Here is a 25,424-nt window from a genome sequence, read left to right as displayed (position 1 = left end):
AGCCAAGCTGAGCAAGAGGGAGGCGGGATGGTGTGATTGATTGTAACTTTCCTGAGAAATGCCCCAAGCAGTTCAGTTCAGGTGGGAGTGAGGATGAACAATAAATGCTGGCCAAACCAGTGATGGCCACATCAAATTGATAAAAAAAACTCCACATCTGACATATGAGCAGATGCCAATGCTAGCTAGTGCACTTGTGTCGACAATATTTTTTGTATAAGCAATGTGTAAGTTCCATTCATTTGCTGGTATCGGAGGAAGTGCCATCCTGTCCATGACAAGGGCTACATTTTGTAGCCTCCGCCTGTGGTCTGTGGGAGATATGATTTCTGGCAATTGCATGTGTATTGCAGCCAGTGCTCAGTGGCAGGTTATATACGTTTTGACAGTGAATCTTTGTTCAGCTGCAAACACTCCCAGTCCGGAATGTCTGATATCTAGTCTGGCTTACATCATTGCATCCAAACTGCCCATGGACTGTACAACTGTATGTCTGTGGCTCTTCACATAGAGGCTGTGAAAGAGCAAGATATAGCCCTGACTTCATAAACCTCATCACTGCCTGCATTGCTACTGCCCTGATTTCACCTTCCCTGTTGTAGACAGAGAATCCTGAGAAACCATGAAACCCAAGGGGAATGTGCAGACCTCTACCAATGTGACCCGCAATGCGATAGACTTCAATTGAATTGTTGTTTTCTTCTTCTCTTGTGCAAAGGTATAGATTAGCACCAGGGTCCTTACAGAATGCCAAGCACAGGGTGAAGACTTCATTGTCAGAATCGTTGATTGCAACATGCTGACTGGAACTGGCAGCAAATGGACCGTCTGGGTAGTTGTGTGTCAGTTACTTTTCGAGAAGAAATAAAAGTAGGTGTGATTGGAGATCAATCATTTAAGCTCCAGGACATTTAACAAGTCGGATCTGGGGCATTCAGCACTCTGAGCCTGCTCTGCCATTTAAGCAACATCTACTCAACCATTTTCCTGCACTATTTCCATATCTCTTGATCCAAAAATCCAAGCCTAGAACTTGGTACCACCTCCAGAGACCAGTTTGCCTGTCATTCTGATGAAGAGGGACATTCATTTCCAGGTCCAGTAAAAATGGTTATGGATCATTAACCTCCTTGTTAGATTTGAACCGTCTCTCATTGAGGAAATGGACTTTAACATGGATATTTTGCCCACCAAAGAACGTTTTGGTGATTTACGTTCCTCTGATTGACCCACCATCACATTTCTTCCTTTTTCATCCATGGGACATGGGCATCACTGTCTGGGCCAGCTTTTAATGCCCATCCATAATTACCCAGAGGACAGATAAAAGTCAACCATATTGTTGTGGATCTGGAATCAGATATAGGCTAGAATGGATAAGGATTGCAGATTTCCTTCCCAGGAATGGGCAACAAATGCTGTGCCAGCCAACGATGCCCATCTTCAATGAGTGCATTTAAAGAAAAAGGCTCTTTATGATAATGGTTGCATGGGTGCCATTAGGCTGGCTTTTTATTTCTAAAGATTTTATTGAATTCATGGCAAAATGTTGTGGTTCTGGATTACTACCTCCACTGCTATACCATCACCTCCACACTCTTGATGCTATTGGTGCTGTGTCTGGATCAAAGTAGATCACTCTTGGCTGATCCATCTCACAAGAATTCTCAGCACTTGATCAACAAACTGTCCAAATGTTGATTGTGGTTTCACGAATGGAACCCCTTGGTGGAGTATCCAGCCAAAACATTGTTGTTCACTTGTGGCAGTGTGCAGGGGAGGTGTGCATTAGTCAGGCTGCAACCATCTCCTGGGATCAGCTGGTTGCTGTGTGTCACCTTGTGAACCTGTCCTTTGCTCTCTACCACATAGATCAAAATGTGGAGTGGTGTTGAGGGACAGGGGGGTTCTAGGTATTGTTGTGTTCCAGTTTCGTTTAAGGTAGGAGTTTTTGGTTGCATTGTTCCAATTGTCACACTCCCTTTGAATAATTAGACCATTCGTGTTGTGAGCTGTGCCCTCTCCTGACAATATCTCCAAAGTGGCTGAGATCCTGGACCAGTACAGTGTGGATGTTGATTGTGATATTGGATGGGACATACTGCTCACTGCTCTTAGCGAACCTGGGGCTCAGCCAGTGCTGTGCGTGCACTGACACCTCAGTGTTTGAAAAGCCATACCCCAGACCATTAAGAAGCCTGATTAAGAGAAGCTTACGTTGAGCCAGTCATCTGTTTGAAAGACATTGTCTTGTATGTTGGTATGAGCCTCTTCCCATTGACTCCCATGTTCATGACATCTCATCATGAGGAAATACTCTTGCGGCTGTTGATATTATTTCTGAGGACGTGGAGGCTAACTTGTTATCTATGTTGTCATGTGAGGCCACTATCTCCTAGATCATTTGCTGGATCAAACTGGGGCACCGGGACACAATAGCCACCTTAGTGTTGGGAATGAAATCAGGTTTTTCGTGTCCCAGTGGTCTTGCAGCAATGATCAGAATTTGAATGTGGTTCCCTAATGAGGTCCATATTGGGATCTGTGTCTATTTTAGTCTTACTTGCCCTTGCTTCTGAAGGCACTGACTGCCTGATCAACTACTTCATCTGTCACAGATCCTCAATAAAGACAAGACCCCTCTCAGATGTTCTGAGACTTTTTGGAAAGTGTGAGATTTTGCCATTCTCTTGGTTCTCCATCACAAAGACCACTTAGTCTGGCCCTCTGTAATATCAGCTGTCTCAGCCTTAAACTGAGCCCACCAGCTGCTAAAACCCTCAGCTGTACCTTTGCTGTCTCTATGTAGACAATGCTATCTCCATTCTTTCCCTTTAGATCATTCAAATTCACAATCCATGCCAAATAATATTAACCTAATCACCATGTTCTTGCTGAACTACATGGATTCTCAGACCCTCAAAAACTCCAATTTAAAACTCTCATTCTTGTGTTTAAATCCATTCATGGACTCCTCCCATCTTGCTACGTAGGCCTTCATCCAGCTCTACAGCCTCAGACTTTCCCTTGCAGGCTGAGGTTTTGTCTATTCCCAGCTTCCTGGGCCACACAGTCTGAGCTCATGTCTTCGTCTCCCGAGGTCCTTTGTATTTGCACCTTCCTCTGCACTTTATAATCCAATCCAACTGTGTTTATGGCCATCTCACACATCACCTTCCTCTTGCATGACAAAGCTTTAAAGTTGCTACATTAGCTGTGAAGTGAAAATGTTTCTTCACACTCCCAATTTTGCCATTTGTAATCAACCTCGTGCAGATATATTCTGACATGCCTCAGGGGCAGAGCTAACTTGATTCCAGAGATAGTAAGATCTGCTGATGCTGGAGTCTGAGATAACAAGGTGTAGAGCTGAATGAACACAGCAGGCCAGGCAGCATCAGAGGAGCAGGAAAGCTGATGTTTCAGGTCGGGACCCTTCTTCAAAACTTGATTCCAGGTTCTCCTAGCTCAGAAACAGGGACACTATTGCTCCACCAGAAGAGCTCTGATCTTTTTTAGTTACACTGATGCCTCTGTGAAGTACCTTAGCTTTTTTTCACTCATTGAAGACACGCTAATATAAATTCTAGTTGAGTATTAAGTGGATTTGTAAAGTCAGCCTTCATTGCCATTGTATCTCTGTAAAGTATAACTCGACTTTATTTTAATTGCTTTCTTTATTGCTTCCCTATGCATTGTGAGATGTTTGAGAAGGAATGAAATCTGCAGGAAATGACAGCTCATCGCAATCGAGACAGAATCTGCCACCATCTGCAGCCGATTTAAGTAACACGTTGCCATGATAGCACATCATTAGCACATACAGATGGAGCCATTCAGCAATATTGCAACGCTGAACTAATGTTAAACTTATCATGGCAATTCAGCATTCAAGCTGTGATCACAGTAAAGGGACATCTAACTTCATAAATACTAAGGTGAACGTTACGTGCAGTGGAAGGGTGATGATTAGATTATTTTATCCTGTGACAAAAATGTTCTTTGTTCCGAGGAAATAAATCATGGGGGTGGACCTTTTCCATTTGCCAGTCGCTGGGAGTGGAGCGGGGACAATCCAAGTCACCTTCTCAAAAGCAAAATAACATAGTTGCTGGAAATCTGAAATAAAAACAAAACTTGCTGTAAAGCTGAACACGTCAGTGGGCATCTGTGGGGAGAGAAACAGAATTGATATTTCAGGTTAATAACCTTTTACTTTGACTAGAATCGAGAACCCTTGCTTCCCTTTATCCAGATTCCACCACAAGGGGGAGCATCCTCTCTACATCGACCTTTTCGATCTTGTGTTTCGAAAAGATCACCTCTAACACTCTGTAGTGCATTTACTTCACACTTCTACTCACTGCAGTGTAAACAATGCACTGGAGTAAATCAACAAGCCTCCATTGCTCCAAAGTGCTGTATGCCTGTTCACAAAACGTTTTGGAGTGTAGTCATTAATACAGGAAATATGAAAGCCAATTTGCACACAGTGAGGTCTCACAAACAGCAATGTGATAGTGGCTAGAGTTTTTTTTAGTATTTATTCATTTGTGGGATGTGGGTGTCGCTGGCTGGGTCAGCATTTATTATCCATCCCCAGTTGCCCTTGAGAAGGTGGTGGTGAGCTGCCTTCTTGAATCGCTGCAGTCCACCTTCTGTGGATTGACCTACAATGCCATTAGGGACGGAATTCCAGGATTTTGGCTCAGCAAAAGTGAAGGATTGCTGATATATTTCCAAGTCAAGACAGTGAGTGGCTTGGAGGGGAACTTGAAGGTGGTGTTCCCATATATCTGCTGCCCTTGTCCTTCTAGATGGAAGTGGTCGTGAGTTTGGAAGGTGCTGTCTGAAGATCTTTGGTGAATTTCTGTAGTGCATCTTGTAGGCAGTACACACTGCTGCTACTGAGCATTGGTGGTGGAGGGAGTGGATACTTGTGGATGTGGTGCCAATCAAGCGGCTGCTTTTTCCTGGGTGGTATCAAGCTTATTAAATTGGACCTGTACTCATCCAAGAAAGTGGGGAGTATTCCATCACACTCCTGACTTGTGCCTTGTAGATGGTGGACAGGCTTTGAGGAGTCAGGAGGTGAGTTACTCGCCACAGTATTCCTAGTCTCTGACCTGTTCTTGTAGCCACTGTGTTTATGTGGTGGGTCCAGTTGAGTTTCTTGTCAATGGTAACCCCCAGGGTGTTGATAGCTGGGGATGGTAACACCGTTGAATGTCGAGGGGCGATGGTTAGATTGTCTCTTCTTGAAGATGATCATTGCCTGGCATTTGTGTGGCACGAATGTTACTATGGCAAATATCTGGGGAAAGCTCCCCTGCTGTTCTTCTGATAGTACCCGGCCTCTTTGACAACTAGCCAAAGCACCAGGTTTAGCTAGAAATTTTGATTGGATAGATGGCAAAAGGTTTGGCATCACTTAAAAAGCCATGATGGATTTTTTTTCCCCTGGATATATAGTCTATATTGGACTGAATGGCCTTTTCACCCATAGTTATGAATGTGGGCAGCCTTGTTAAGTGGTGATAGTGCTGTGACTAGGCACCACAGTGGAATCCTGGGATTTAATCCATTGGAACGATAAGAACAGTAAACAATGATATTAGCTCATTGGGAATGACTCAAGCTGGCAAGTTGAAAGGCAAACTCTTGTGCTGGAGCCAGCCTTAGCAATTCTTTGTAATTTTACTCTCTTCACTGGTAGAGTTTGAGATACGGCCTCATGCCAGAAACAATGGGGAGGCGATGGCCTAATGGTATTATTGCTGGACTGTTAATCCAGAGACCCAGATAACGTTCTGGGGAGCCGGGTTTGAATCCCACCATGGCAGATGGTGGAATTTGACTTCTGATGATGACCATGAATCCATTGTTGATTGTCAGGGGAAAAACCCTTCTGGTTCGCTAATTTCCTTTAGGGAGGGAAACTGCCATTCTTACCTGGTCTGGCCTACATGTAACTCCAGACCCACAGCAATGTGGTTGTCTCTTAACTGCCCTCTGGGCAATTAGGGATGGGCAATAAATGCTGCCTAGCCAGCAATGCCCTCATCACAGTACTGAATAAAAAAAAGTCTAGGTTCATGTACCAGTGCAGTACTGAGGGAATTTTGCACTGTCATAGCTTCTTTGTCTCTGATCAAACCTTACACTGGGGCCCAATTAAGACACAAGCCTATAACCCCATTATTGTCCTGATTTCAGTCATTGGTGAGCTCAGTACTACCTTTCTCTCTGCCCCTTCTCATGCTGTCCTTCCCTATTCTAGTCATCACCGAATTATCCAATTCCGGCCTTTTGAACAGCCCTGACTTTAATCACTTCCACCATGGGCAACTTTACCTTCAGCTGCCTCAGTGCCAAGTTTGGAATTCTCTCCCTAAACCCTCCTGCCTCTCTCTCTCTTTCTGTCTGTCTGTCTCTCTCTTTCCCCTCCTTTAAAATGCTCCTGAAAACCCATGTCTTACACCAGCTCTTTGGCTGCCTGTCCAGTGGCTCGATGTGAGCTTTGCTGTGGTTTCAGGCACATGAAGTACTTTGAGATTTTTTTGTCACATCTCAGGATGAAAGAACACAGTCGAAGTCGCACAGTTAATGTTTTAACAAAGATTAAGGAAGCTTTAATGGAAACTGCTTCTTATTGCCATTTATAATTGCTATCTGACTTTCTGTGTCATATCTTATGTACTTTCAACTTCATATTCAAGCACTGTACAGTGTCTGACACTCAAGTCATCACCATGGAATCCTATTGCATCAAAGGTGCCATATGAACACAGGCTGTTCTTTATACATGACAACCAAGGTGAACAAAAATTGACTGTGATATATTGATCCAGTTTTCACTGACTGAAACCTTCCTCCTTGGCTAGCCCAGAGCCTAGTGTAGCCTGTGTTCTGTTGCCTTTTCTTCTGTTGGAGAGAAAAGCTCCTGAGCAGAGATAAGGCACTAAAGCAGAAATCCACGAAGGACGACCTTGCTTCTTATTGTCTCTCAGGATTCCATGGAAAGGGAGCAAAGGTGGACATTTGAATTAAACTGTTGTCTCTGAGAGAGGATGCTGCAATGAGCGTGTGGTTGCCAAGGCAGAGGCTGACGTCAACACATCTGTGGAAGAGGCTCTTTGTGGGGAAGACAATAACCCTCAGGGCTCGTTTATGTTTTCTTGTAGCTCAGTACAAGACCCTCCAACCTTATCTGCAAGTGGGAGGGAGTAGGGAAGCGGAGAACGTTGTGCTGTAGGTTACAGTGCCATCAAATGTACTGCAATGGACATGTGATTAATTGACCATTTATAATCCATTGCCAGAACTGCACTCTCTTTTGTCACTGACTTCGATAATGTTAAAATTAGGTATGGAGTAAAAGTCCCTGATCAGTGCGATTAGGGATAATTCGACTCACTTTCAATTTGTGTCCTGTCCTAAGCACGCTGACAATTTCAGGTTTAAAGTGTTTCCTTGTTTCTCTAACTTCACCGGGTATCATTTTAATTTTTGCTGCTTTGTGGTGAGTTATCCATCAAACGTCTCTCGGATTTTCATCCTTAATCCATACATACGTCTGGATGAATTAGGAGCCTCTTGCTCTACTTTTTGATAAGACCACAATTGGTCTGATTCTGGCTTCAATCCCACGTTCCCACCTACACTCACATGCTGCCCCACCTCCCCCCCCAGCCCACCAATAATTATTGATCCCTCGTTGATCAAGAATCTACCGATCTTTGCCTTAAAAGTATTCAATGGCTCCATGCTGTGGGAAAGTGAATTCCCCAGACTCACAACCCTCTAAGAGAAAAATAATTGTCTGATGTATGGTCAGTGTATATACTACGCGCACGTGTGCAATGTGTTTGCTAAATATTAAATGGCAGGCCTCACCAGTCACATCCGTTTCCCATGAAAAGAAAATGCTGACCATATGCTAGGCCCTTGTGAAGTCATTGTAGGGAGATCCCATGTCTCCCATCACCATGCCCCCTATAAAAAGGCCTGATGAAGGCTCCATCCTTGATTAGGCCCATGAAGCCAATGTTTACCAGGGGCCTGGTCAGGAACAGCCTGGTCCTGAAAGGCTTCTGTTTAACCTCATGTACTGTCCTGAAGTAATTAAACTGGGTTTGAATTCCAATATGCAACCCAATGATCTTGAGTGTCTTCAACAAAATGAGAAATATAGACGTCCACCATCTCTGAGGGTGAGAGGGTAGTCCTGCTCGTGGTGAGTTATGCTGTACGCTGCTGCAATGTGAATACTGGGATGTTAAATTCACATCACAGACTGGTCTCCCTTTGACAGAGGTATCATTTACATTCAACACACCTTGACACCTAATCCATCAAACCACCCAACAACAACAACTATTTGTATTTACGTAGCACCTTTAATGTCATAAACCATCCTAAGGCACTTCACGGGCATTTTGTAACACCAAGCCACCTAAGGGGATATTCGACCAAAAGCTCGGGTGAAGAAGTCGACTTTAAGGAGCATTTTAAAGAGGCAACAAGACCTTGGAAAATCCTGTTTGGAATCCATCTGCGCAGATGCCAATTAGAAGTTTTCTCTTCGGCAAATCCAGTCACATGAAAATGGGCACATAATTCAAAGCTCCCACCCTTTCAGTTTAAAATTGGCTAGTCAGCAAGGGTTTTGTTTGTCGGAGAAAGTGGAAGAAAAATGTGCATTTGAAAGTGCCTTTTGCATCCCCCGGGACATTCCAGAGTGCTCTGTAGCCAATGCAATCCTTCTGAAGCGCCGTTGTAAGCTAAGAAATGCAGCAACCTGTTTGTGCACAGCAAGATCCCAGCAAGCTGGTTCCCGTGTAGTTTATGCCCACCTGCGAGGACTGAAGCAACAGTTTGAACAATGGCACCTCTGACTGTGTAGCACCCTCTCAGTATTGCACTGAAGGAAGCACCTGGGCATGGCACCATGCTGCCACATGGCATGTTGTATTTTGGCTTCACTGAGCATAGGCCTTTCAGCCTGGGCACCGAGGCTCAGATCCAATGCAGACTGATAGCACAGAAGTTTCTTCTGCCTATTGGGTTGTAAGATAGACACTTAAAATAAAAGCAAAATGCTCCAGATGCTGGAAGACAGAACAAGTTGCTGAAAGTTAGCGTGCAGGTCCAGCAGGCAGTAGAGAAGGCTAACTGTACGTTGACTTTCATAGCGAGAGGATTTTACAGGGCATTGGTGAGGCCACACCTGGAATATTGGCGGCATGGTGGCTCAGTGGTTAGCACTGCTGCCTCACAGGTTCGATTCCACCTTTGGGCGACTGTCTGTGTGGAGTTTGCATGTTCTCCCCGTGTCTGCGTGGGTTTCCTCTGGGTGCTCCGGTTTCCTCCCACTGTCCAAAGATGTGCACGCTAGGTGGGTTGGCCATGCTGAAATTGCCCATAGTGCTCAGGGGTGTTTAGGTTAGGTGGGTTAGACATGGGAAATTAGGGGAATGGGTCTGGGTGGGATGCCCTTCGGAGGGGCGGTGTGGATTTGTTGGGCCAAATTGCCTGTTTTCACACTGTAGGGATTCTATGAATATTGTGTGCAGTTTTGGTCTCCTTGGCTGAGGACGGATGTTGTTGCCATGGAAGGAGTGCAGCGAAGGTTTATCAAATTGATTCTTGGAAAAGCAGGACTGACATATGAAGAGAGATTGAGTCAGCCAGGATTGTATTCATTAGAGTTTAGAAGAATGAGGGAGGTAATCTCATAGAAACCTAGAAAAACCTAACAGGACTAGACAGGTTAGATGCAGGAAGGATGTTCCTGATGGTGGGAGAGTCCAGAATGAGGGGTCATAGTTTAAAGAGGTGTAAATCTTTTAGGACTGAGCTGAAGAGAAATTTCATCACCTAGGGAGTGGTGAGTCTGTGAAATTCACTACCAGGGAAAGTGGTTGAGGCCAAAACAATGTGCTTTTAAAAAGAAGGTAGATATCGTTCTTGTGTCTCAAGGGATGAAGGGCTGTGGGGAGAGGGTGGGATTAGGGTATTCAGCTCGATGATCAGCCATGATCATATTGAATGGCGGAGCAGACAAGAGGGGCCCAATGCCCTACCCCTGCTCTTCTTCATTTCTGTGTGAAGGCTGGAAAGACTCAACAGGTCTGGCAACAAATGCAGACAGAGAAACAGAGTTAACATGTCAGGTCCATAAATCTTTATCAGAACCGAAGAAAAGTGAAAAGTTTTAAGAGAAGAGGCAAATGAGAAAGCCCGTGCTAAGCTGGAGGAGAGGGGATATTATGTAACAGAAGATTTCAAGTTGCAACAGCCAGCAAGAGCAGTGATGGATGTGAAGAAACAGGACCTGAAAGGGTTAACTGGTATCACAAGCTAAGCTTTTGTATATTGACGACTGTGAAGATGAAGTCACCACATTTTTACCAGATCATAGGGTGCTCTGTCATTACAGAGAGGTACCTGGTGTCAGTTTAACCTGAGGGTTACCACACCTCATGTGAGGGGAGAGTATGAGGAGAGTCATTCATAGTAACCTCGGCCAGAGCAGGAACTGAACCCACGCTGTTGGTGTCACTTTGCATTCCAAACCAGCCGTCCAACCAACTGAGGTCCAGAAAGGATTTACAAGGATGTTGCCAGGATTGGAAGGTTTGAGCTATAGGGAGAGGCTGAATAGGCTGGGGCTATTTTCCCTGGAGTGTTGGAGGCTGAGAGGTGACCTTATAGAGGTTTATGAAATCATGAGGGGCATGGACAGGGTGAACAGCCAAGGTCTTTTCCCCAGGGTGGGGGAGTCCAAAACCAGAGGGGCATAGATTTAAGGTGAGAGGGGAAAGATATAAAAGGGACCTAAGGGGCAACTTTTTCATGCAGAGGGTGGTGCATGTATGGCATGAGCTGCCAGAGGAAGTGGTGGAGGCTGGTATATTACAACGTTTAAAAGGCATCTGGATGGGTACACGAATAGGAAGAGTTTAGAGGGATGTGGGCTAAATGCTGGCAAATGGGACTAGATTAATTTAGGATATCTGGCCAGCAAGGATGAGTCTGTTTCAGCGCTGTATATCTCTATGGCCCTATAACCAATCCCCCTTAGAGGGCCATATATGGGAGGAGGGCTAACCAGTTGTCCATTTGGGCTCCAGGGAGTGCTTCATTGATTATTCTTCATGTTAACAGCACGTAACTGAAGTAATACACTTAAGTTGAGCCTGACATCTCACAAGAGACCATTATGCGTTTCAGATGTGAAATAACTAGCTGTTAAGTAATATGTAATAAACCTATTGACTGTTCATCAAGATTGAGTCTGTTCTGTGCCGAAGACATGGTGTGGGAATCCTTCCCCACATGGTATCAGTAACTTAGACCAATACTCTCCATAGAAAGGAATGATGGCAGTGCATCTACCTGAGACTTGCTGGATAGTAACTGTACTTCGAGATGTTGTGGTGGGATCCACTACAGCTTTATAAGACAAATGTGGTGGGAATTCCCGCATTTAAAAAAGAAACATTTGAATGCAACATGAAGGGATTAAAAAACAACACAGACCGATCCACAAAACAAAACAAAAAAAACAACTGATGAAAGAAGATGGAAGCAGTTTGCAATCTGAAGTTGTTGAACTCAATATTGAGTCCAGAAGGCTGTAGAACGCAGAGATGAAAGTGAAGATGAAATAAGGTTGAGAGATAAACGATGGCTATATACTGCAGATGCTGGAAATCTGAAAAAGCAACTGAATTCAATTCTGAAGAAGATTCATACTGGACTCAAAACATTTAAGCGTGTTTCGCTCTGCAGACATAGCCAGACCTGCTGAGTCTCTGCCGCTTTCTCTGCGTTTGTCTGGGAAAGATAAATGAATCTGGACTTTCTGAAACAGATTCCTGGTGTCAGCCGGTCAGTCAGGCTGAAGTGGGCTTTGAGTGAGGGGTAAATGATGCCCCAGAATTGGAACAGAATCTGAGAGCAGAGTGCTGCCACACTGGGCTATTCGTAAAGCCATAGAATCAATGTGGAAGCCAGCCATTCAGCCCATCAAGTTCACACCTACCCTCTGAAGAAAATCCTACCCAGACCACCTCCCTCCTACCCTAACCCTGTAACCCTGCATTTCCTATGGCTAATCCGCCTAACCTCCTCATCCCTGGACACTACGGACAATTTAGCATGGCCAATGCACCTAACCTGTTAATCTTTGGACTGTGGGAGGAAACTGGAGCACCCAGAGGAAACCCACGCAGACACGGGGAGAATATGCAAACTCCGCATAGACAGTTGCCCGAGGGTTGGACCTATTAAGAGCTGTCCCTCTGAAGCTGGTGTTGAGGTGGAGCGTAGGGACTTGCTGGAGGGAATTCACTCTCTGCCCAGCTATACCCTACCAAATCCTGGCCTATTTTGGTGCTGGCAACGGGTACCTGAGCTGGGAGCTGTCCCAAACGCCCAGCACCAAACCCCTTGCAACGATAAACGTGAAATTCTTGAAGCAAAACGATTAGATCCCGCTGTACCTCAGGTGCAATTTTTGTGTTGCAACGTGATGGAACGAGAGATCCCAATCTCAGACGTTCATCAAGGTACTGAGCTCCTTGAACCTGGGCTCGGTGTAGCTGCTGAGACAGGTGGATAGTGTTAAAGACAAGATGTGAGGTTGTGGTGAAGGGGCTGGTGGAGAGAGTGAGGAGTGACCTCGAGATCATAACAGTGAGGTCGCGTTAGGGGAGGAGCAGGTGGAAGTTTAAAACCCAACTAAAAATTACAACTGATCTCACTGAATCACAACCTCCTCTGCTGACCAGGCCACTCACACATAGTCACTGAAACTCACCCTGGAGATTCCCAGGAACAATCTTTTGCAGGCTCTCCCAGAATTATCAGACAAAACAAGGGTGTCCTGTCAGGTCCAGATGTTCAAAGTGAGGGGCAATTCTTCGAAATACGAGCCAATTGAGACAGAAGCAGAAACAGTGTTTCCACCAGAGGGCAGTATGATACATCTGACTCCTGACACCCACTAGATTCCGGCAGTATCCCCATTGACTGAAGTGAACAGGCTGTTGGGGAATACTATATAATAGACCGGAAAAATGTTAGCCCCAGAATAGCTTCATCCTCAGCCAAGATAGATATGTTCAGATGTGCTCTGATATGCTTCGGGCAAAGGATGTCTGTCGCAGCTTAATTAAACAGCATATCAGGTCGTATCATAGCCCCTCAAGACTGCATTGAAATGCAGGCACAAGGTTTTCAACTCCCACTGCAGTGATTTTTTGTCAGGAATTCCAGTTCCCTGTTGATAGTCTAGGGAGCGTATGAATCAGGACCAGGCGTAGGCCTTTCTGCCCATCAAACCTACTTCACCGTTCAGCAGTAGCGTAGCTGGAGGCTGAGGGGTGACCTTATGGAGGTTTATAAAATCATGAGGGGCATGGATAGGTTGAATAGTCGAGGTCTTTTTCCCCCAGGATAGGGGATTCCAAAACCAAATGATGTAGGTTTAAGATGTGGAGGGAAAGATTTAAAAGGGGCCTATGGGACAACTTTTTCACACAGAGGGTGGTGCGTGTTTGGAATGAGATGCCAGAGGAAGTGGTGAAGGCTGGTACAATTACAGCATTTAAATGGCATCTGGATGGGTATATGAATAGGGAGGGTTTAGAGGGATATGGGCCAAATGCTGGCAAATGGGACAAGCTTAATTTTGGATATCTGGTCAGCATGGACGAGTTGGACTGAAGGATTTGTTTCCATGCTGAACAACTTTATGACTGTAATTAAAAAATAATTCTCTCTGTCTGATATAGGGGTGGCACGATGGCTCTGTGGTTAGCACTGCTGCCTCACAGCGCCAGGGACCCAGGTTCAATTCCACCCTTGGGTGACTGTGTGACGTTTGCACATTCTCCCCGTGTCTGTGTGGGTTTCCTCCGGGTGCTCTGGTTTCCTCCCACAGGCCAAAGATGTGCAGGTTAGGGTGGATTGGCCATGCTAAATTGCCCATAGTGTTCAGGGATGTGTCTGGATGGGATGCTCAGAGGGTCAGTGTGGACATGTTGGGCTGAAGGGCCTGTTTCCACACTGTAGGGAATCTATGATTCATTTGTCAGCTATTCTATCTTCAGAAAGCTTCCTTGGGGTGAAACATCAGTATGATATGGAGTCATGCTGTGTTACATCTCATACGGTAATTTTATTGGGCAAAAATGATGGACAAGAATCTGATTGGAGACCTACTGAGCCTTGGTGTTGTGACTAGATTGCTATGGTAGAGTTCCTAAACGTAAAGCTGGCTTTGTGAGATTCTCCTGCAGAGTCTATGAATTCAACATCCTTGCCAGATTATTTGCATTGCCAAATTTTCTTCCCTAGGTATTGTCTTTTACACTTGGCTGCACTAAATTTTGTCAAATGTTATAATGCACTTACATATTTTACCAAATAACGACTTCAAAATCTAATGTTGCCCCACCACTGCCCGCTATCTGTAGACTGCACCAATCTTCCTTGAGCTTCCTGCTCAATCGTGGAGGTTAGATTTGGTTATGGCCTTAAACCTCATTCCTAGGACCTCTGCGCTTTTCACTCACTCCTCTCTTTCAGCACTGAGATTGGATTGGCACAGAGTGGAAAAGGGAAGCTTCACTTCACGTATATGGAAGCACCAGGTTTAGTTTATCCTTTCATGGGAGGTAGGCATCACTGTGTTCTTGAACTGAGTGCCTTCCCAGTCCATTTTCATGAGTGGTTGTGTGGTGAGTTATGGGGTGGGTCTGGAGTCACAGGTAGATAGCTTCCCCTTATGACAAAATGATGGTGCAGGGGTAATGTCACTGGGGAAGTAATCAAGAGTCAATACAGCATGGAGCTGGAGGAACATGGCAGGTCAAGCAGCATCAGAGAAGCAGGAGAGTCAACGTTTTGGGCCTGGACTGCAGGCCTGATGAAGGTATTGACTCTGACTCCAGCATCTGCAATTCTTACCCTCTCCAAGTAATCAAGAGACCCAGGGTCTAGGGACAGGCCAGATCCCACTATGGCAGCTGCAGGAATTTAAATCGAATTAAAGGCATGTGGAGGTGAAACCCAGTCTCAGTAATAGGAACAGGAGCAGGCCTCAAGCCTGTTACACCATTCAGTGAGATTGTGGCTGTTCTCTGGCTTAAATCTATAAACCTGCCTTTGACCTATATCCCTTTAATACCTTTACTTAAGAAAAAAAAACTATCCATCTCAGATTTAAAATTAACAACTGATACAGCATCGAGCATCGACTGTTGTTTGTGGAAGACAGGTCCAAACCTCCACCACCCTTTGTGTGTAGAAGTGCCTCCTAACGTCTCTCCTGCCCTGATTCTCAGACTATGTCCCTTAGTCTAGAATCCCCACGAGAAAATCCTCTAGAAAACTAGTGGAAATAGTTTATCTGTATCTACCTTGTCTGTCTTTGTTTAGGACACGCCAACTCTTCACCCCAAATAATCATCCAAAAATGCTGCAGAAACTCAGCAGGTCTGGCAGCCCTGAAGAAGAGTTGTACTGGCCTCAAGACGTTAACTCTGTTTCTGTCTGCACAGATGCTAGCCAGACCTGCTGAGTTCCTGCAGTACTCTCTGCTTTTATTTCCGATTTCCAGCATCCGCAGTACTTTGCTTTTCCTTCATCATAGCATGTGAGATCCCAGACAGTAGGAGCCTAATTTCAGAGCTGTCCAGTTGAGGTAGGCCTGTGGATTTTCAGGGACAGCATTTTTTAATACCTGCTGTGTTGACGCTATGGTCAAGAAAGCACAACAACACCTCTACTTCCTCTGCAGGCTAAGGAAATTCAGCATGTCCGTAAAAACTCTTACCAATTTTTATAGATGCACCATTGAAAGCATCCAGTCTGGGTGCATAATGGTCTGGTATGGCAACTGCTCTGCCCAGGACCGTAAGAAACTACAGAGAGTTGTGAACACAGCCCAGTTCATCGCACAAACCAGCCTTCCATCCTTTGACTCCATCTATACTTCTCGCTGCCTCAGAAAGGCAGCCAATATCATCAAAGACCCCTCCCACCCCGGTTATAATCTCTTCCAACCTCTTACAGCAGGCAGAAGATACAGAAGCTTAACCACATGTACCAACAGATTCAAGAACAGCTTCTTCCCCGCTGTTATTAGACTGCTGAATGGTCCTCTCGAATTTTAAATTTATTGGTGATTTTGTTCTTTGTGCACCTTCTCAGCAGCTCTATCATTGTATTCTTCGTTCTGTTCTATTACCCTAATGCACTTTGTGTGGTATGATCTGCCTGCACTGCACACAAAACAAAACTTTTCATTGTACCTAGGTACGTGTGACAGTAATAAACCAAATCTAATCAAAAGTGTTATGGCAGAACAGCAGGACTTTCCTGTTGATTTTCTATTCTTTCTCCTCAGAGCTGGCTGGGCAGGAGATGCAGCGGGCCTGTGACAAGGGCATGAGAGAAGGGGACTGGCTGGATGTACAGGTGAGCAATAGCTTTTCCTGTGGCGATTCACAGGCTACTTCATTGGACAGTCAGCACCCCACCCCAACACTGCCTCAGCCCCTCCCCTCCAGGGAAGGATATAGTTAGCCACAGAGTGGGAGTTCAGGCCATTCCTATAGCACAGTCTCGCCCCTTGTGGGGCAACTGCCAGGATGAAACCGAGGCGGAACGATAAAAAGCAGAAAGAGAATTTGCATTTATATAGCTCCTTTCCTGAGCTGAGCGACCTCCCAAAATTCTTTAATCCAATGCTGTGCTCTGTGAAGGATGGTCGTTGGTGCCTTGTGGGAGATGCAGCAGCCAAATAGTAAAAAGTGATTTGTGTAATCAGCAATACATACCCACTGGATAATCCATTTCTCTGACAATTGCTGGATGAATATTGGATAAGGCATCGAGAATAATACTCTTGGCTGTTCTTTGATATGCTTCCAGGGAAGGATCTGTTATGCCCACCTGAGAGGGCATTTAGGGCCCTCTGCTTAAAGCCCAGTCTGAAAAACTGCACCTCCAACAGCGCCACACTCCCTCAATGCACTGTAGTGCCAGCCTTAATCTTGGGCTCAAGACCCTGGGGTGGGATGGGAATCTTAAAACCTTCTGACTCAGAGCCAAAGGTATGGTGTGGCCTGGAAGGAGACGTGGGGTGAGGGTTTAAGGTGGAACCAGCCACGTTGCACTGGCTGGAGCTGAGATTGCATTGACAGTTCCACATAGTCATGGGCAAACAAGTATGCTCCATGAAAGTGAGTGGGCTCTGAACATTTGGCTCAGTCTGTCTCTGGTCATTCCTTCAGTTCCTGGGCCCTCCTCATGCCTGTCTACCTTTCTTCCCCTTTTAAGACAACCCTCAAAGACTTGTCTCTTTGACCAAGCCTTTGGTCATCAGACCTAATGTGCGGCTTAGCATCATGTTTGTTTTGTAATGTGCCTGTGAGGTTTAACTGCGTTAGAGTTGTTAAATAAATACAAGTTGCTATTGTTGTTGTTGGCGTAGCCACAACTTCCTGGCAGACTTAAATCTCTTTCTGTTTTATCCTTCGAAACAGCATCAGTCAAAAGTAATCCCCATTGTGAAAGCCTTGGAGAATCTAACAAACAGAAAAGCTCACTTGGCATACAGTGCAAGAGTAAATAGAGAAGAGACAGAAAAATAAAGGATTTGTCAAGAGCCCCATACTGTTGCTACAAACCATATCGCAGGATACATTCAAAATAAACATCTCCTAAGCTATGATTTTGCACGCCCGTTTAGTGTGGTGTCTAAGTAGTGTATCAGAGGGAATGCCAGAAAATTGCAACAATGCCTATATGTGGTAATTGAATGCTAATCTCCATATAACTAAAAAGAAACTGACAGGTAAGCAGTTGAGTGTTAGCACAAAGGAAGGACAGAAAACTGAACAGGGAGCTGAATAGACTTAAATCCAGGTTTACAAATTTGTTACCTCAACTTTACGTCATTAGCTAGTGCACCATTTACTATTAGATGTTCCTGACTTCATCTTCCCATCATTGCCACATCTGCCCACTTCCAGGTCTGTAGCATTACCTAACTCAGTCCCAGCCTCCAGTCAACAATTGCTGAAACCCACCTGCATTGCACTGTTTCAGGGGCTTGGTTGGCTCAGCTGGCTGGACAGTTGGTTTGTAATGTGGGGTAATACCAACAATGTGGGTTCAATCCCTGCTACCAGCTGAGGTCACCAGGAAGGTCCCAAATTCTCAACCTCACTTGAAGTGTGGTGACCTGCATCACCAATTGTCTCTCTTTGGGAAAATGGAATTATTACCCTTACTTCTAGATTTACCTATTCCAATGCTTTCCTGACTGGCCAGCCATTTTTCACGGTCCACAAACTTGAGTGCACGTTCTAACTGAAACCCAAGTCCGCTTCACTTACCCCCTTGTGCTCACTGACTTACCTTGACTCTGGATCTGACAACATTCTCATCTGGGCTTTCACATTCCTCCCTACCTCTGTGACTTCCTCTCGCTTTCTGATCCTCTGAGATATCTGCGATCCTCCCCTGGTCTCTTGCAAATTCCCAATTTTAGTCAGTCCACCGTTAATGGCTGTACCTTCAGTTGCCTGACACCCCTAAGCTCAGGAATTCCCTCACTACACCTCTCTGCCTCATTTTAAGACAGTCCTTGAGGCCAATCCTTCTTCACCAAGCTTTCAATCATCTGACCTCATATCTTCTTATGTGGCTCTGTGACATACTTAGTTTGAATACACTTGTGCAAAGTGAGCTAGGAAGTTTCTCGACATTAAGGTGGGTGCTATATGAATGCACATTTCTGGGTGTCTGAAATTATTATTCAAACGTGAAATAGAGCTAAGTTATAGAACCTGACACCTTATGAAGCTAACATCTGCTCCACGTGGGCTATTAGCTTCTCAACCCAGGTGGGTGTGTATATGGTCTTGATTCTTAATTGTGCTTTCACTATGCAGTGCATGCAATGTTGGTACAAGACAGGGTATTTATCAACGGCATAGCTTAAAAAGTAAGCTTGAATATTGCAGTCGCTTTTGTTGATAATTTGGAAGAAAACGTCAGGCACTCAGCACTTTTGTGGTAAAATTATTAGCAGGCATTTTGGGGGCAAATATCTCTTTATTAAATATTGATCGTGAGTTTACAATGTTGCAACAACACCTACTAAGGGCTAGATGGTGGTGTTAGTGATAGTTCTTCATCTGGTTACTGTGAGGGGTCCTCAGGTTTTTCAGTGGGGATACCCTTGATGCCAGCGCTCACCAGTCTTACTTTCTATCCAAGATCAGCTTGTGGCCATCACTGGCCGTGCTCAGCATTTGTTATCTTTTCCCAATTGTGCTTGAGAAGGTGATGGTCAGCCGCCTTCATGGACCCCTGTACGGCCTGCGATGGACACACATAGAGTGCTGTTAGGGATTTGTAGTATTGCAACAGTGAAGGATAAAAGCTACCTTTTTGACCAAGCTTTTCGTCACCTAACCTCATATCTCTAATTTGGCCTCATGCCATACTTCTGTTTGATAGCACTCTTCTAAAAATTTTTAAAAATTAATTTGTGGGATGTGGGCATCGCTGGCTGGCCAGCATTTATTGCCCGTCCCTAGTTGCTCTTGAGAAGGTGATGGTGAGCTGCCTTCTTGAACCACTGCAGGCCACCTACTGTGGGTTGACCCACAAGGTTATTGGGGAGGGAATTCCAGGATTTTGACCCAGCGACACTGAAGGAACAGCGATATATTTCCAAGTCAGGGTAGTGAGTGACTTGGATGGGAACTTGGAGGTGGTGGTGTTCCCATATTTCTGCTACCCTTGTCCTTGTAGATGGAAGTGGTCATGGGTTTGGAAGGTGCTATCTGAGGATCTTTGGTGAATTTCTGCAGTGCATCTTGTAGATATTACACACTGCTGCTACTGAGCATCGATGGTGGAGGGAGTGAATGTTTGTGGATGTAGTGCCAATCAAGCGGGCTGCTTTGTCCTGGATGGTGTCAAGCTTCTTGAGTGTTGTTGGAGCTGCACTAAACCAGGCAGGTGGGAGTATTCCATCACACTCCTGACTTGTGGCTTGTAGAGGATGGACAGGCTTTGGGGAATCAGGAGGTGAGTTCATCATAGTATTCCTAGCTTCTGACCTGCTCTTGTAGCCAATGTGTTAATGTGGCGAGTCCAGTTGAGTTTCTTGTCAATGATAACCCCCAGGATGTTGATAGTCAGTGATGGTAATACCACTGAATATTAAGGACTGGTTGTCTCTTATTGGTAAGGTTAGCCCAGCTGACATTGGGTAGGAATCTGCATTGAGTTATTAAACTAAGTCTCAGGGGACTGGGGAAAGGGGCACATTCGATAGTTCACTGCCAACATTGGCTCCCTCACCCACCCTGTACCCTCACTCCCATTCCGGAGTTAATCTTGCCCCTGCAGAATCAGGAATCTGGAGTGAGAGCTTCCTGGTGAGGAAGTATAAATACTGAAGCGGGAATACTTCACCCTGGGTGAGTTTTCCCACAAAGGCAGGAACTTTCAAGATTTCAATGCTGCAGGGTACTTCTGACATCTCTGGGCTGGAGAGAATGCTTGCTGTTGGATTGAAAATCCTTCTGTCACCTCTGACCTTATAGCCTATCGTGTCTCTTTATGCCACCCATGTTCATCCCGTGTTCTAGGTGCAGTACCTTGCACTCACATCCTGCTCTGTAAGAATTAGTGCTTCCTAACGTGGGAGTCCCAACCCACAAGCCTGGCCATGACTTCTGAACCAGCACTGACTGCCGTGGAGCCATGACTGAGTTATAACAGCTGTACCCGCACTCCCCAACCAGGCCCCTGCTTTCAGAGGCTCCCCCTCCCAACCCCCCACCTACCCTGCACTCACATGCTCATTGAGGGAGGGCAGGGTTGCAATGCCGTGGGGTCACAGTGGGCAGGGGGAGCACAACGTTTGGGAAACGTTTGAAATCAGGCCCCATTTTGTCTTCCTGCCTCAATCTGCGGACTTTTAAAATCCAAATTTGTACTCATTCAGACTCCTGGGGAGCATTAACAACCCAATCAGCTGTGACCTTATCGAAGGGCAGAGCAGGATTGAAGGGCCAAATACCCTACGTCTGCTCCCAAGTCCTACGTTCTTAATCTGACTGTAAAACCTGAGGGTATTGGGTGCAGTGCTGGTTTTTACATCCTAACAAAGTTCTTGTGAAGTTTTTGTCGTTTTTGTCTGCACTCTGCACTGCATGGACCCTTTAAGGTGGCCATGCACTGCCCAAACATGAGTCTTTAAGGGGCCATGAGCTGTTTGCAACCAGTTCAGTGTGGAATGTTCCGGATTGCTGCCCTGCTTCATGCCCCATGTCCTACTCTTCATTGACGTCGTGTAAGAGTAATGTCGAGCTGGGCATAAAACTTATGTCCCACCAAAAACCCTGAGTTTCTGCACAGGCAAGACAGGTTTGCCACATGGTTTAGCTCATTTCCCTGTTATTGGTCCACTATTGGTCACCGTGCCTTCCGTCACCCAGGCCCTGAGCTCTGGAACTCCCTCCCTAAACCCGTCTGTCTCTTCAGCTCACTTTCCTCTTTTAAAATCTACCTCATTGACCAAGTTTTTGGATACCTCCTCATGAGGTTCCCAGTCGTTACAGGTTTGTGTTGGGGCAGTTCATTCTGTTGAAGGTGCTATCTGAAGATAAGTTGTTGTTGTTTCCGTTTCCAATCTCTGTGCTACAGGCCATGATCCTTTACCCAGGTCTTTGTTGGAAGGAAGAGAAACATGGAGCCAAGAAACAGAAACAATATAGAATATTATTTTTAGCACAAATAAAGGAATAATTTTCCAACCTATCTGCTGGCCACGAATGAAGCATCCTTGTCTATGATCGTACTCTATGGTTCCGTTTCAACTCTTAATATGCACACATGCATTGCCTAGCAACGACGAACTCATGAACCACTTCCGCACCACTTTGTGAATGCTTCTTGAGGTTTCTAAGGCAAACAATGTGAGCAGGCCCCACCCAGTTAGGAAAGCACACGGTTGTAAGGTTGCTAACTCCCCATTGGATGCACTCCTGGAGATTTTCTCAACTGAAGCGCAGAATTGTTACGATGCAGACAGAGGCCTTTCGTCCCATCGTGTCTGCACTGACTCTCTAAATGGGCACCTCACCAAGTGGCATTGTCCTGCCCGTAAGCCTGCACGTTGTTTCTCTTTAAATAATTATTTTATACTCTCTCAGTTGCTTCAACTGAACCAGCCTCCACCACAGTTCCAGGTAGTGCATTCCAGACCCAAACGACTTGCTGGGTGAAACTTCGTTTCTACCCTTGCTTCTTTTGCAAATCAATTTCAGTTGTGCCTTGACATTTTGACAAGCAAGAACAGTTCCACCCATCTACTCTTTCCAGACCCTTCATGATTTTGAAAACCTGTATCAAATTTCTTCTTAGCTTTATTTAGGGGTGGCACGGTGGCTCAGTGGTTAGCACTGCTGCCTCACAGCGCCAGGAACCCGGGCTTGATTTCACCTTCAGGCGACTGTCCATGTAGAGTTTGCACGTTCTCCTTGTATCTCCCTGGTTTCCTCCAGGTGCTTTGTTTTCCTTCCACAGGGCGTGTCTGGGTGGGAATGCTTTTCAGGGGGTTGGTGTAGAATCGATAGGCCGAATGGTCTGTTTCCACACTGTAGGAAATCTATGATTTCTGTTCTCCAAGGAAAATTGTCCCAACTTCTCCAAACTATCCTCTTTACTGAAGCTTTTCACCCATGAACCATTCTTCTGCATTCTGTCCAATGTGTTCATATCCTTACTAAAGAATCATAGAATCCTTATAGTGCAGGAAGCAGGCCATTCGGCCCACGAGTCCACACAGACTCTCTGAAGAGCATCCCAACCAGACCCACCCCCTACCATATCTCTGTAACCTTGCATTTCCCATGGCTAACCCACCTGGGCCGTACATCCCTGGACACTATGGGTAATTTAGCATGGCCTGGTTGATACTCAAAAGGAAAATGTATACTTTGTGACAAATTTGCCCAGTTAAACGCTGTGACAGCCATGGTAAGAGTGTTTGCCTACAGCCCAGGGCTACCGTTCCCCAACATGTCTCCTTGGCACATCATGAAAACCCCTTTAACAGCTTTAGGGGAGCATAGTGCTGACAATTGAATACAACCAGCCTGGGTAGTTTGGGATGGTTTTCCCACTCTCTACATTTGTCTTTCTAATGAAATCAATCTTCCGTTTTTCTCATTTCTTGTAAGTTCTTGTTTAGCATGGAAGAAGTCGATAATAATGGGTTGAACAGTCCATATGCTCTTCCCCCATCTACCTAACCTTTCCTTTGTGCAGCTACCACTGTGCCTGCAGTCCTGTACCTCCCCTGAGCCATGATGTGGAGCTGCCGGTGTTGGACTGGGGTGGACAAGGTCAGAAGTCACACGACACCAGGCTATAGGCCAACAAGTTTATATGAAAACACAAGCTTTTGGAGCGCTCGAAAAGCTTGTGATTTCAAATAAACCTGTTGGGCTATAGCCTGATGTCATGTGACTTGTGGATAGTAAGAACTGCCGATGCTGGAGTCAGAAATAACACGGTGTGGAGCTGGAGGTACACAGCAGGCCAGGCAGCATCAGAGGAGCAGGAAAGTTGATGTTTCAGATCGGGACCCTTCTTAAAACATTTCTGAAGAAGGGTCCCAACCCGAAACGTCAACTTTCCTGCTCCTCTGATGCTATCTGGTCTGCTGTGTACCTCCAGCTCCACACTGTGTTATATCATGTGACTTGTGACCGTGTTCCCTGAGTCAGAGATATCAGAGATTAGCCAGAGTTCAGTCAGTAGAATCTTGGCCTCTGAGATCAACGTCTTTAGGTTCAAGCCTCACTGCAGATACCTGAGTGTGTAAATCCGTGCTGGCACTTTGGTGCTGTACTGAGGGAATACTGCACTGATGGAGGTGCTGCCTTTCAAATGCTGAACCAAGGCCTTGTCTGCTCTGTCAGATGGATGCGAAAGGTCCTGGAACACTGCTGCCTGGGTCATCAATATTTAACCCTTGGCAAAAGCAGGTTAACTAATCATGAGCACATTTCTGTATGTGGGAGCTTGTTGCAGGAAATTTGTCAGTGGTATTTTCCTACACCACAGCCATCTTTACAGTTCAGGAGTGGCGCAGTGTTGTGGTGTCCTGAGGTAATGAAAGGCACTGTATAAATGCAAGTCTTTCTGTGGACATGGAACTGGTGTCTTTGATGCCTCCACATAGTGACATTGAAGTTAGAAGCTCAATGGTGAAGAGGATTGAACCTTCCTCCAGCCCCACTGTTGTAACACCTTTCAGCACCAGTGCACTGTGCTCATCAGGTCATTACATTGCTCTGTCCCCACCATCTTGGAGCCTAACCTCACTTGTGTTCCTGATTTAAGAGATTCAATACTGCTAACTACAACAGTCTAAGACGTTCCAAGCTTCAGTAAACTGGGCCAGCTGCTGCTTTCATTCTTCAGTGACTAGTTCAGTAATGCGAGAGGGCTTCACAAATACTGAGGCTAAAGGAACTTGTCTGTCCTCCTCAGGGTCACAACTTGAAGGTCTCATGCCTTACTCCAAAAATAGAAGACAGTAAATGTCATTCATGTCAACGCTTTGAGTCCAAGTTATACTGAAAGCCTTCAAAGTGTATACTAACCACTGGGAACGAATGCCTGTTTCTCCTGCTCTGGTTTTATTTTATACCTGGCTTAATATTGTGGTTAGGGACCTGTTTTAGCTCAGTTGCAATGTTGGCAGTGAACTATCGAATGTGCCCCTTTCCCCAGTCCCCTAGTTTAATAACTCAATGCAGATTCCTACCCAATGGCATCGTTGTGGCACTGCAGGAGGCCCAGGATGGACATGTCGTCTGAGGAATGATGCCACCCGAAGGTTGCAGGAACAGCAACTCATATTCCGCTTGGGAACCCTGCAGCCCAATGGTATCAATGTGGATTTCACAAGTTTCAAAATCTCCCCTCCCCCTACCGCATCCCAAAACCAGTCCAGCTCGTCCCTGCCTCCCTAACCTGTTCTTCCTCCCACCTATCCCCTCCTCCCACCTCAAGCCGCACCTCCATCTCCTACCGACCAACCTCATCCCGCCCCCTTGACCTGTCCGTCCTCCCTGGACTGACAATGTGGATTTCACAAGTTTCAAAATCTCCCCTCCCCCTACCGCATCCCAAAACCAGTCCAGCTCGTCCCTGCCTCCCTAACCTGTTCTTCCTCCCACCTATGCCCTCCTCCCACCTCAAGCCGCACCTCCATCTCCTACCGACCAACCTCATCCCGCCCCCTTGACTTGTCCGTCCTCCCTGGACTGACCTATCCCCTTCCTAACTCCCTACCTACACTCACCTTT

The 25,424-nt window shown here is 45.7% G+C and overlaps 1 protein-coding gene across 2 annotated transcripts in view; it reads left to right on the top strand.

Annotated features, from left to right (window-relative positions):
• Positions 1–25,424, top strand: part of ak5l (adenylate kinase 5, like) — a 118,463-nt gene that overhangs the window by 65,991 nt on the left and 27,048 nt on the right. For both annotated transcript variants that reach the window (XM_048613734.1, XM_048613733.1), the window contains exon 8: positions 16,421–16,491. In XM_048613734.1, coding sequence (XP_048469691.1) covers positions 16,421–16,491 — 71 coding nt within the window. The remainder of the gene's footprint in view (positions 1–16,420; positions 16,492–25,424) is intronic.

The sequence above is a fragment of the Rhincodon typus genome, chromosome 28, assembly GCF_021869965.1.
Source record: "Rhincodon typus isolate 14 chromosome 28, sRhiTyp1.1, whole genome shotgun sequence".
Lineage (NCBI taxonomy): Eukaryota > Metazoa > Chordata > Chondrichthyes > Orectolobiformes > Rhincodontidae > Rhincodon > Rhincodon typus.
This window is presented reverse-complemented; position numbering and strand designations above follow the sequence as displayed.